At 42.3% G+C, this 12,393-nt stretch overlaps 1 protein-coding gene across 1 annotated transcript in view; it reads left to right on the plus strand.

Moving 5' to 3' along the window:
* Positions 1 to 4,339: 4,339 nt before the first annotated feature.
* Positions 4,340 to 12,393, plus strand: part of pik3r5 (phosphoinositide-3-kinase, regulatory subunit 5) — a 57,987-nt gene continuing 49,933 nt past the window's right edge. Inside the window, 1 exon segment of the mRNA XM_055653624.1 lies at positions 4,340 to 4,835. Within this exon segment, the coding sequence (XP_055509599.1) occupies positions 4,742 to 4,835 (94 nt within the window). The 5' untranslated portion in view covers positions 4,340 to 4,741.

A 12,393-nucleotide genomic window follows, 5' to 3' on the forward strand; every position in this document is an offset into this window, starting at 1 on the left:
GTGCAAGCATGTTGTCCTTTTGTCTTGCTCGCCTTCGAAGCAGGAATGTAAAGTACTGGAGTAACTCAATGGATCAGGCAGCATGTCTGGAGGACATGGTCAGGCAACATTTGGGGTTGGGACCCTTCTTCAGATTCCATCACTGCCTGATATGTCATCTGTCCAATTCCCTTCACAGATGCTGCTGTTTTTCCAGCACCTTAGCTCAAGATCACATCTGCAGACTTCCATGTCCCTCTGATGATCTAGATAGATGCTTCTGCTTCAAATGACTATGGCGCCTGTAATGTCAGGCTGCGATGACCTTATTTATCAGATGAATTGCCACAGTAGTTGTGGCAGTGAGCAACATGTCCCATTGAAGCACATTTCATATTGCAATTTTCCAATAGAATCCAATGAGTATTTTAACCATCTCCACCATTGTAACCCATTGAGTTTCAGCTCGATTTCCTGCTGTGTGTTGGGTGGAGTTGGCCCGGAATCATGCTGTGATGCATCATGAGCAAATGCTGTCTACAGTGCATCTGTAGAAGTCAGTCAGGGTTGTTGGGGAGAAGCCAAATGTCCTAAGCCATCTAAGGAAGAAGAGACATTAGTGTGTGTCCTTGTTCATTGCTGTAGGGTCTGGCAGATCCGTAGAACAGAAGGATCAAGGTGTACAGGCACACAGTTCACTGTAAACGGTGTCACTGGTAAATAGAGTGATAGAGAAAGCATTTGGTACATTGCCTTCATCAGTCAGGGTATTGTGGCCAGAAGTTGGGGCATTAGTTTATAAATTGTACAAAGCATTGATGGGGCTGTATTTGGAGTGTTGCATTCAGTTTTTGTTGTCCTGCTTATCCACTACGCTGGAAAAAGGGAAGAGAGGATTTATGAGGATGTTGCCAGAACACAAGGGCCTGAGCTATAGTGAATGTTGGAGAAACTAGGAGTTTATTCCTTGGAGCACAGGAGGCCAACGGGTCATCTTTTGAAGTGTATAAAATTATGGAAGGGTTTTGATGGGGTGAGTGCAGAATCTTTTATCCAAGGAAGGGGAATCGAGAACCAGAGGACAGAGGGGAACGATTTAAGCAACCTGAGAGGCAACTCTTTTAAAAAGGGTGGTGGGTTTATGGAATGGGCTGGCAGAGGAGGTAATTGGTAAGTGAAATAACACAATTGAAAAGACTTTTGGACAGGTACATCAGCATTCCCTGCACTTTTCCACATCTGCAGTGTCATTCTTTTTCTGCCATACATTTTGTGTTTACATCTAAACAGTTTTAGCAATGCTTTCCCTTTCATCTCACACTTCATCATGTTTACTCCCTGCTGTTGACCAAGCGGCATTACTAATTGATCTTTGACTAACTCCACAACTTTGCATGTCTGCATGCACCTCTCCTGAGTTAACTCTGTCTAATGATGTCAGTCATTTCCACAGATAGTCTACTGGATTCCACAAAAAAACATCTAATCTGTGATAAGCAAATGTTGCAAATTTGCAAATCTGCAATTATTGGTTTATATTTGTTGCATGTGGCAGGATACAGTGAATGCTTTGTTTTGCATGGTTTCCAGGCAAATCATATCATACGTGAATACAATCGAGCTATACACAAGTACAATAAGGTGTTGTAGATTTGTTCAGAAAATATCAGAGGATTATCTCAGTTCAATCATTTCAATTCTGGGTGGGCTGCTGTGGTGCATACAGTGCAACCTGAACAATTCCCAGAGTCTCCTTTCAAACCTTTATGGCACAGTTATCTGCCTTTGTGGCCAGAGATAGTGTGGCACGGTGGCGCAGCGGTAGAGTTGCTGCCTTACAGCGCCAGAGACCCGGGTTCGATCCTGACTACGTATGGAGTTTGTGCGTTCTCCCTGTGACTGCGTGGATTTTCCCCGAGTGCTCCAGTTTCCTCCCACACTCCAAAGATGTACAGGTTTGTAGTTTAATTGTCTTTGGTAAAAAATATAAAGTGTTCCTAGTGTGTACGATAGTGCATGTGTGTGGGGATTGATAGTCGGCACGGACTCAATGGGCCAAAGGGCCTGTTTCTGCGCTATATCTCTTAACTAAACTAAAAACATAAAATATATAATCTTTACTTTCATCTCTTCTGGCTTATCTTGCTTAAACCAGTGCCAGTTACACTCGACTGTGTTATTGTGTGAAGTTTATCTCCAGGTCTCCATTCTTTAGAAAGGTTTATTTGCTTACAAATCCAGTGGCTTCAGTTTGTCTGAGAGTCACAGCCCCAAAAAGTTGACTGTTTCTCTTTCTACTGATGCTGTCAGGCCTGCTGAGTTTTTCCATTGTTTCCTGTTTTTAGTTAAGTATAATTTGTTTTAGTTTAGTGATACAGCGTGGAAACAGGCCCTTCGCCCCCAACCAAGGCCTTACCCCTACACTAGTTCTATCCCACACGCCTGGGACAATTTACAGCAGCCACTCAACCTACAAACCTGCCATCTTTGAACTATTGGAGGAAACTCTGGGAAAACGCACGTGGTCACAGGGAGAACGTACACACTCCACATAGACAGCACCCGTAGTCAGCAGTGAACCCGGGTCTCTGGCATTGTAAGGCACACAACTTTATTGCTGATACACTGTGCCTCCCCAACACAAGTCTTTTGGTACAAGACTTTTTTTCTTTTTCATCATTGACCCAAAACTCAGAGGAAAAACCTAAATGTATATTAACCCATTTGGCCATGCCAGACCTGTTGCCAAAAAACCCAAGATATTTCCTGAACAGGCAAGGCAACATATATAGTGGGGTAATTTCTACATTGGACATTATGGTATTTGCAGCTGGAAATGTAGTGAGAACACTCCATTTATTTAGGGTTGTTATTTATTATTGTCACGTGGACCAAGGTGCAGTGAACACCTTTGTTTGTGTGCGATCTAATCAAATCAGGTAATATGATACATTAATACGGGCAAGCCAAGCTCAAGTACAGAATGGCATTATAGTGTAACAGTTGCAGAGACAAAGTCCAATGTTACAAAGAGGTAGGTATCCAATTACGTGCTGTACCAGACTTTATGGGAAAACATTCTGCGGGGAAGAGGCTGTTCCTGTGTCTGGTGATGCATGCTTCAAGCTTCAGTATCTTATATTTTCACATACTATATTTAGACTGTTTTCTAAATGGGAGAGAATCCTGAAATTTGAGTTGCATAGGGACTCGGGAATGCAAAACGTTAATCTGCAGGTCGAGTCGGTAGTAAACAAGGCAAAGCAATGCTAGTATTTATTCTAAACGGGTTAGATTAGAAAAAAGAAGTGATGCTGAGGCTCTAAGGTTGCATTTGGAGTATTGAGAGCAATTTTGGGCATCATATCTGAGGAAGGACGTGTTGGCCCTGGAGAGCCAGGAAGGTATAAGAACGATCCCAGGAATGAGTGTGTTAACATATGATGAGTGTTTGACGGCACTGGGCCTGTACTCGCTGGAGCTTAGAAGGATGAGGGGGGACCTCATTGAATATAGAAAGGCTTGGATAGAGTGGATGTGGAAAGGATGTTTCCACTAATGGGAGAGTCTAGGACCAGAGATCACAGCCTCAGAAGTAAAGTATATTCCTTTTGGAAGGAGTTAAGGAGGAATTAATTTTGTCAGAGGGTGGTGAATCTTTGAAAATTGTTTGCCACAGAAGGCTGTAGAGGCCAAGTCAGTAAATATTTTTAAGGCAGAGATAGATAGATTCTTGATTAGTACGGTTAATTTATTGAACTTTCTCTGTGTATGTGTAACGTTTGCCATTGGGATTAAGTGTAAAAAGCCACAGTCAACATCAGCTGTTTTTCTGACAATGTTTGAAATCAGATGATGTGGAAAGTTTACAAAGACAGCACAAATCAAATGACTTTTTTTGTGGTAAAATACATCAGATTGTCTTGTAGATTGATCTGACTGTACATATACAAGAGAATATTGTGACACTAACAATTGCAGATGCTGGAATCTTGAGCAAAGGACAAAGTACTGGAGGCACTCAGCGGGTCAGGTAGCATCTGCGGAGGGAATGGATTGCTAGTGTTTCGGACTGGGACCCTTCTTCGGATTGATTGTTGTTGGGGGGGAGCTGGAGCAGAGGTAGGGGCGGGACAAAGTCTGGCAAGTGATGGGTGGATACAGTTGGGGGGGTTGATTGGCAAATGGGTGGAGTAAGTGACAAAGGTTAGAGATGAACAGGAGACAAAGGGGTGTCAGATAAAGGGGGTGGGGTGGGAAATGTAAGGGGAAGAGGGCTGGATAATGGGAGCAATGGGTATACATTTGGGTGAGGGGTGGGGGCATGAGAAAGAGAGAAAGCAGGGGAAGTGTTGTTTCAAATTGAAGCATTTTGTTGAGATGTAATATTTCTTTTTGGTGTCTTTTTCTTTGGCATCTTTGCAACAAGAGTGCTCAATACCATGACCTCATTTAGTTTGCTCTCGTAGTGACATGAGACTTCCTGAGTTTAGTAAAACTACTTGACGTTATGAAATTGAGGAAATGTTATTCTTTCCTCCACAAGAAAAAAACGCTCTTTAAAGTTTCAAAAAATGAGAAAGCCGCATCAAAGGTCAAGTCTCCACAACAGCAGCTTCATCAGTTTAAACTGTGGGTTGAGTATTTGCTTCTTGTATCCTTTGTTATTTTATGTTCTTTAACCTGAATAGTCAGCTCTTCTCTATTCAAGTATCATTGATGTTCTCCAATGTCTTTCGGTTCTTTAAGGAGATGATATAAAATGCAGCATACTTCCTGCACAGAAGATCGCATTTATCACGCGCTGGAAAGATGTTTACATGGATTGGACAGAAATAGTTCTTCGAATTGGAAAGGTGAGCCTCTTTGTTCCAAAATATACACCTGCTAGTTGTTAATGGTTTGTTTAACTTGTTGAATTTTTAAATCTTTCATGGTTCTCAATGATGACTTCAAATGCCTTTAGTAAGATAGTGAGATATATTGCTAATTGCATGTTCTTCTCAAAAGGCCCCGACCCACCGAATTGGCACAGATATGTGATCACCTGTACATTAGCACCATTCTACACACTAGGGTCAATTTACAATTTTACCAAAGCCAACAACCTACAAACTTGTTCATCTTTGGAGGAATCTAGAGAACTTGGAGGAAACTCACGCAGTCACAGGGAGAATGTACAAACTCAATACAGACAGTACCCATAGTCAGGATCGAACCTGGGTCTCTGGTGCTGTAAGGCAGCAACTCCAAGCACTGTATCGCCACTTCTGTATATTGTATAGATAAATATCTATTGTAGATAGTATATCTATATTGTATAGATAAATTAACAGTAGTTCATTGGGAGCTGTAAATGCATCCTTACATTGAACTCTGAATTGTATATAAGTACTAAAATGTACTTTGTTCTAACATGGTGGATTGCTGGTCCAAAGAAAATACAAAGTACTGGAGTAACCCAGGAGTCAGCAGTATCTGTGGGGAACATGGACAGGAGATGTTTCAGATCGTGACTCTTCAAAAACACCCAAAACCTAAAGACCAAAGTAGTTACTCACTCGCCTGTTCTTCTCTCAATAGCTGGAAAATATTTTACCTTCAAATAATTAGCTAATTCTGTTTTTAAAGCCACAATTGTAACTGCAGACACATTTTCAAGAATTGCATTCTGAGATCATGAAGAAGGATCATGTTTGGTCCCGACCCAAAATGTCACCTATTGATGTTCTCCAGCAACACTGCTGACCCACTGAGATACTCCAGCACTTTGTGTTTTACTCAAGATTCCACCATCTGCAGTTCCTAATGTCTCCCCACTGTTGGTCCAAGTAACAAATAATATGGACGGGCCTGGTCTGACCATTATAACAGAAACCTGCTTCAGGTGGGTCACTGTCCATACCACGACAATTCCAGCTCGGAATTCAAGCAGGGAAATGATTTCATAGTAATTCACATTGACGCTTGCTGATCTGTTATGATGACTGTTTAAAACTGTGTAACATCTTGAAATATTTCCACATGTCTTTTTAAAGTGGAGTGCGCAACAAGATGAAGTCATTCATGTAAATTATCCTCACGTAGCTATTTCGAAATAATTCTGATGTTAGATCATAAATTTTATTTAGAAGGAGGGTTAGTGTTGGGATAACCCTTCGTTTCCCTTGATCCTGCCAATTACGGCACTTGTAGTTGGTGTCTAACTGCTTTTGGAATGTTTCTGGGATCAGCACAGACAGAGATCCCTGATCACCTTGGGCAGTCACACTGAGCTAGGGTTCACAGCTCGTGTGGGGCCCAACCTTAGTAAAACAAAATGCTGGAAGGGAATTAGATCAGTTGAAAACTTTGGCAGAGGAATGGTAGATGGAGTTTAGGCCAGAGGGAGGTGAGGTGAGGTGACGGACTACACATGGCGGGAACCTTGATGTACAGAGGGATTGAGGAGTTCAAGTCCATCGCTCCTGGAAAGCAACAGCACAAGTGGATGGGGTGGTAAGAAAGGTGTATTGTGTGTGTCATGTTCAATGGTGGAATCCCTGAGGACAGGAGCAGCTGTTGAGGAAGGTAATGGTGGAATGAGAATCAGGACACCGTATTCTCGCTGGTGCAGAGATTATCATTGATTTTTACCAAGTGCTACAGCCACAACTCTAGTATCAGAGCTGGGCTGAGATCATGGTGTTGAAGGCTTTGAATGTTTTCACGTCTGGCTTTTCCTGGACTGGTGCTGGAACTGTTAGCAGCATTTTACTATTGGCCATCCACCAGTTGCTACTTAAAGAAGCTGCTTGTGAATTCTGCATGCCTTGTGTATTTGGTCATCAGTGTAATCAATCTGAAGAAGGGTCTCGACCCATTCCTTTTCTCCAGACATGCTGCCTGTCCCGCTGAGTTACTCCAGCAGTTTGTATCTGCCTTGGTCTCAGCGGTTATCTCACTAGTTGTCACATGCCTGGTAGGTGATCACTGGCTTTCAGTGAACAAGGCTACAGATGTGGTTTAAACATTACCTAGATCTGGGCGTGACACAGTGGCGTTGCTTCCTTATGGTGCCAGATCCTGACTACAGGTGCTGTCTGTGCAGAGTTTGTATGTTCTCCCCGTGACCATACATCTCTAAACCTTCTAAATGTTTTCTTACCATAGGGAATGAGGGACTACTGAGGAGAGCAACTTGGGAATGACAGTAAACATGGTTGATGGGGCTTTCCCTCAGCCTTTGCAATAATCAGCTGAAGTTAGATGATGCAAACCCTTTAAATACTCTATTCCAAGATGAGCTTGCATGACCTCAGTCCCAGTTTCAACCGCAGCATTGATGCAGTCTGTGGAATGGGAAATGAGACTCTGGTCAGCAGACGTAGGGAAGGGTTCCAGACTTTGTTCGTTGTTCTATGCCATGTTTAGTTTGGTTTTTATTATCACACGTAACAAAGTACAGTGAAAATATTTGTAGTTATGTGCTATCCAGTCTGCGGATAAGACTATACATGATCACAATCAAGCTGTCCACAGTGTACAGATACAGGGTAAAGAGAATAACATTTTGTGCAAGGTGAAGTCAAATTAAAGATAATCTGAGTGTCATTAATGATGTACAGTAGATGGTTCCTCAGCACCAATCTGTAGTTGGTGATGGGATGGTTCATTGGCCTGATAATAGCTGTCACACCTGTTGTATGATTCAGATTCAGAGATTGTCAGTGTACAGTACAGAGACAACGAAATTTTTTAGCATCTCCCTTGTGCACATAGCAAACAATTTGAATTAAGTCAAATTAGTGTCCGGGGGGGGGGGTCTGAGGTGTTGTTGAGTAGAGTGACAGCCGCCGGAAAGAAGCAATGATGTAGGAGGGTACATGGTTCCTCAGCAGAGCCAATGCTCTCTAGTTGCTTTTGGACAGACGCAATGGATGGGATGGTTTGGGCAATTGGCCTTCTGGTCGGATACAGAGCAGTGTCCCTGTGATGGCAACTGTCTGTCTCCGACCGCTTCACACTTCACACTACACAAACATAAACACAAACATAAACATAACTGTTAACTTCCTGACAAGGTTAGCGATGAATCAAATAGTTAGCTGTATGCTCGCATGAAACATGCCCAAGATACACACAGTGATGGAGTAACTTAGTGGGTCAGGCAGTATCACTAGAGAATTTAAAAATAAATTGGATAGGCATATGGATGAGAAGGGAATGGAGGGTTATGGTATGAGTGCAGGCAGGTGGGACTAAGGGGGAAAAAAATTTGTTCGGCACGGACTTGTAAGGCCGAGATGGCCTGTTTCCGTGCTGTAATTGTTATATGGTTATATGGTTAAAAAAGGTTGGGTGACGTTTCGGGTGGGGACCCTTCTTCAGACTGGACAAAATGTAGAAACAAAATACTACAGATGCTGATTTATACCCAAGATACACAAAGTGATGGAGTAACTTAGAGTCTGAAGAAGGGTCCTGACTCGAAACATCATCCACCTTTTCTTCAACAGATATGCTGCCTGACCCACTGATGTACTCCTTGATTATGTTGGCTGCTTTTCTGAGGCAGCATGAAGTGTAGATGGAATCAATAGTGGGAAGTATGGTCTGTGTGGTGGACTGGGCTACCTCGACTACACTCTGCAACTTGTGTTCTTGGGCAGAGCTGTTCCTAAACCAGGCTGATGTGGAATCCCATAGTATACTGTCTATGGTATACATTAATCCTAAACCAGGCTGATGTGGAATCCCATAGTATACTGTCTATGGTATACATTAATATAATCGTCAAACACAAGGTACAGTTAGAAATAGTGATAAAAGTACGTGGAAAGGAGATTTAAAAGTGTGGAGTGATTGTGTGCTGGATGATAGTAGATACCCCTGGGACCATCGACCATCTAAATGGAGGGAAGCGTGCGGAGCTCTAGAAATTCTTGTGCATGAATCACAAGATGTTAACAGGCAGTGCAGTCATTGTTTGAATGGCCACTGGTATGTTGGCCTTTTTGCAAAGGGTTTGGAGTTCAGAAACAGGGAAGTATTATTACAATTGCACACAGTGCTGATGAAGCCACACCTTGAGAATGAGGTGTAATAATTGCAAGATGTTCAGCAATATTTATCCTGACAGATCCTGACTACTGTTAAAGTTGGTTCACTTTTGTAACTGATTAATAATGGTCACAGATTTGTCTTAAAACTGTTCATTTAAAGGAGCTGGTTTCAGCACATGCTCTTCAACCTCGCCCTTATCAACATTTAAAAATCATATCTTGTATGACATTTACGAGCCTGCTCTGAGGACAGTGAACTGAGTTGTACCCAGTGGCACTATAATGTAGCTAAAGGGAACATGAAGCTGGTCTGGGTTCTGATTCTCGTTCTAGTTTCAATGGTTTACTCCAGTATTTTGTGTATATCACCCTTCCGTTGACTCCATTTACACCTTTCATTGCCTCGGCAAAGGCCACCAGCATAATCGATAATCAAGGGCCAGTCTCACCCCGGTCACTCCCTCTTCTCCCCTCTCCCCCAGTAGGCAAAAGGTACAGAAGAGTGAAAATGCACACCTCCAGATGCACTCAACGTTATTCCCTTTATCATGGATCGATTGTAATCATATATTGTCTTCCACTGGCTGGTTAGCACGCAACTGTACCTCGGCACATGTGACAACAAACTAAACTAAACAAACTCCACATTTTGGCCTTGTAATGTGCCATCAATTTAAAAAACATTCTAAGATCAGGTGAGACCACTATTCAGGTCACCTGACAGTAGATTTTACCACTCTGATTTCACTTGATCATTGACCTGTTTTAATGATGTAACAATGTTTTTCCACAAGCATGTTTGGCATACCTCATTTTACCTTCTCATTTCTAAGAACACATCTATCTCTGCAGCATCTCTCGCTATTTATACCACCTCTAAACATTGCTATTTACAATCAGAAACGTAGATCATTAAATTCATTGAGATTGTGAAATGCAAATTTTGGTGAAAATATGTGTAAATTAAACAACCCAATATTTTTCAGTCCACTACATTAACTAGTGTGATTTACTAAGTTGATGCTTTAGTTTAGTTTTGGTTTTAATGATACTGTGTGGAAACAATTTAGAAATCCACGTACACGAGCCCTATCCCACGCACTGGAGACAATTTACAATTTTTACCGACGCCAATTAAACTACAAACCTGTATGTCTTTGGAGTGTGACAGATAACCAGAGCACCCAGAGAAAACCCACACAGTTACAGGGAGAACATACAAACTGTGTACAGACAGAGATCCGTGGTCTGGATCGAACCTGGATCCCTGGCGCAGTAAGGCAGCAACAATCACTGTGCCGCAGGGAATGAGTAATGTTTTGTACGTGCTTTGATGAACAAGCATGTACGGCCCAAATCGCACTGGTTGTGGGTGTAAGATGTGGGGAGTTTGATAAATGGATGAGATAAACACATTTGCATCATTGAAATAATGTGTGATATCAGTGATGCAAAGGTTGTGTTTGCTGAATGTTATTGGTAATCGGTGACAAAAGGCCATGTTTGCCAAATGCAATGTGCACTGTTAATTCAGATTTCTATTTTAATATTGACATCCTCTCCATTTCTAAGAACACAAACAAGCCTACATTATCTCTCACTATCTGTAAGCCCTGGGTCGTGTGTAGCCTTGAATGTTGTGGTATCAACATACACGAGGTGCAACAACTACTAAATAAAATGTAATAACAAGGAAATGCAGATGCTCCTTTACACAAAGGATGGACACAAAATGCTGGAGCAACTCAGGTGGTCAGGCAGCAGCTCTGGGGAACATGGATAGGTGATGCTTCGTGTCAGAAACGCTTCTCACTGATGCTCCAGCACTTTCTTCAAAGATAAAATAAGTTTGATTAGAGATGAGGGAATGCTTCTGGAATACTAATCCTTTGTTAATTTACAAAATAAAATATTTGATTTACATGGAAAATAGTAGTGGGACTAATAAAGTCAGGTCCTGACCCATCATATCACCTATCCAGGTTCTCCAGAGATTCTGCCTGACCCACTGAGTTACTTCAGCATTTTGTGTCTATCTCTGATCTAAAGCCACAACTGATTCAGTCAAAAAGAAATTTCCTTTTCAAAATTAGTCAAGTCATTTGTAATGTTCATATATTTTCTTGTTATTAGATTAGCACTTGGATTTTTTTGTTTGCTTTGTCTCAGTGGTGGTCTATTCATAGATACATAGATACATAGAAAATAGGTGCAGGAGTAGGCCATTCAGCCCTTCGAGCCTGCACCGCCATTCAATATGATCATGGCTGATCATCCAACTCAGTATCCCGTACCTGCCTTCTCTCCATACCCCCCTTTAGCCACAAGGGCCACATCTAACTCCCTCTTAAATATAGCCAATGAACTGGCCTCAACTACCCTCTGTGGCAGAGAGTTCCAGAGATTCACCACTCTCTGTGTGAAAAAAGTTCTTCTCATCTCGGTCTTAAAGGATTTCCCCCTTATTCTTAAACTGAGACCCCTTGTTCTGGACTTCCCCAACATCGGGAACAATCTTCCTGCATCTAGCCTGTCCAACCCCTTAAGAATTTTGTAAGATTCATATTTTGAGCAAGAGCGTTGTGAGTTCATGTTCCATTCCAGAACAATAGGCAGACTTTGGTTATGAGGGAGGAAAATAAAGAGCGGTCTCGACCCGAAACATCACCTATTCCTTTTCTCCAGAGAAGCTGCCTGACCCGCAAAGTTACTCCAGCATTTTGTGGCTAGCTTTGGTGTAAAACAGCATCGCAGTTCCTTCCTACACAATGAGGGAACATTGAGGTGCCAAAGTTTGGACCGTTTGCAGTAAATTTGAATCTGGGGAATTTGCTGCCTCAGGCGGCAGTGGATGATTCAATGGATGATTTCAAGAGAGAGTTAGATTTAACTTTTAGGGCTAAAAGAATCAAGGGATATGGGGGGAAAAAGCAGGAATGGGATACTGATCTTGGATGATCCACCATGATCATATTGAATGGGGGTGCAGGTTCGAAGGGACGAATGGCCTCTACTCCTGCACCTATTTTCTATGTTTCTAAATTAACATCTATTTTCTCAAGTGGATGTGATAGATAACATCCTGTTATTTGAAGAGGCAAGTTCTTGTCATAAAACACAAAGTGCTGGGAACTCAGTGGAACAGCATCTGAGGAGGGAATGGATTGGCAGGGTCAGAACTCTCCTTCAGACTGATTCTGTGTGAGGGTGTGGACCGTGTGTGTGTGTGTGTGTGTGTTTGTCTCTGTGTGTGTGTGCGTGTCTGTGTGTCTGTATGTGTGTGTGTGTGTGTGTTCGTGTGTTCCCCCCCCCCCCCCCCCCCCCAAAGTGTATGGGCAGGGTCTAAGTGAATAGTAAAGGTCACATAACG

Source organism: Leucoraja erinacea, chromosome 23 (genome assembly GCF_028641065.1).
Source record: "Leucoraja erinacea ecotype New England chromosome 23, Leri_hhj_1, whole genome shotgun sequence".
NCBI lineage: Eukaryota > Metazoa > Chordata > Chondrichthyes > Rajiformes > Rajidae > Leucoraja > Leucoraja erinaceus.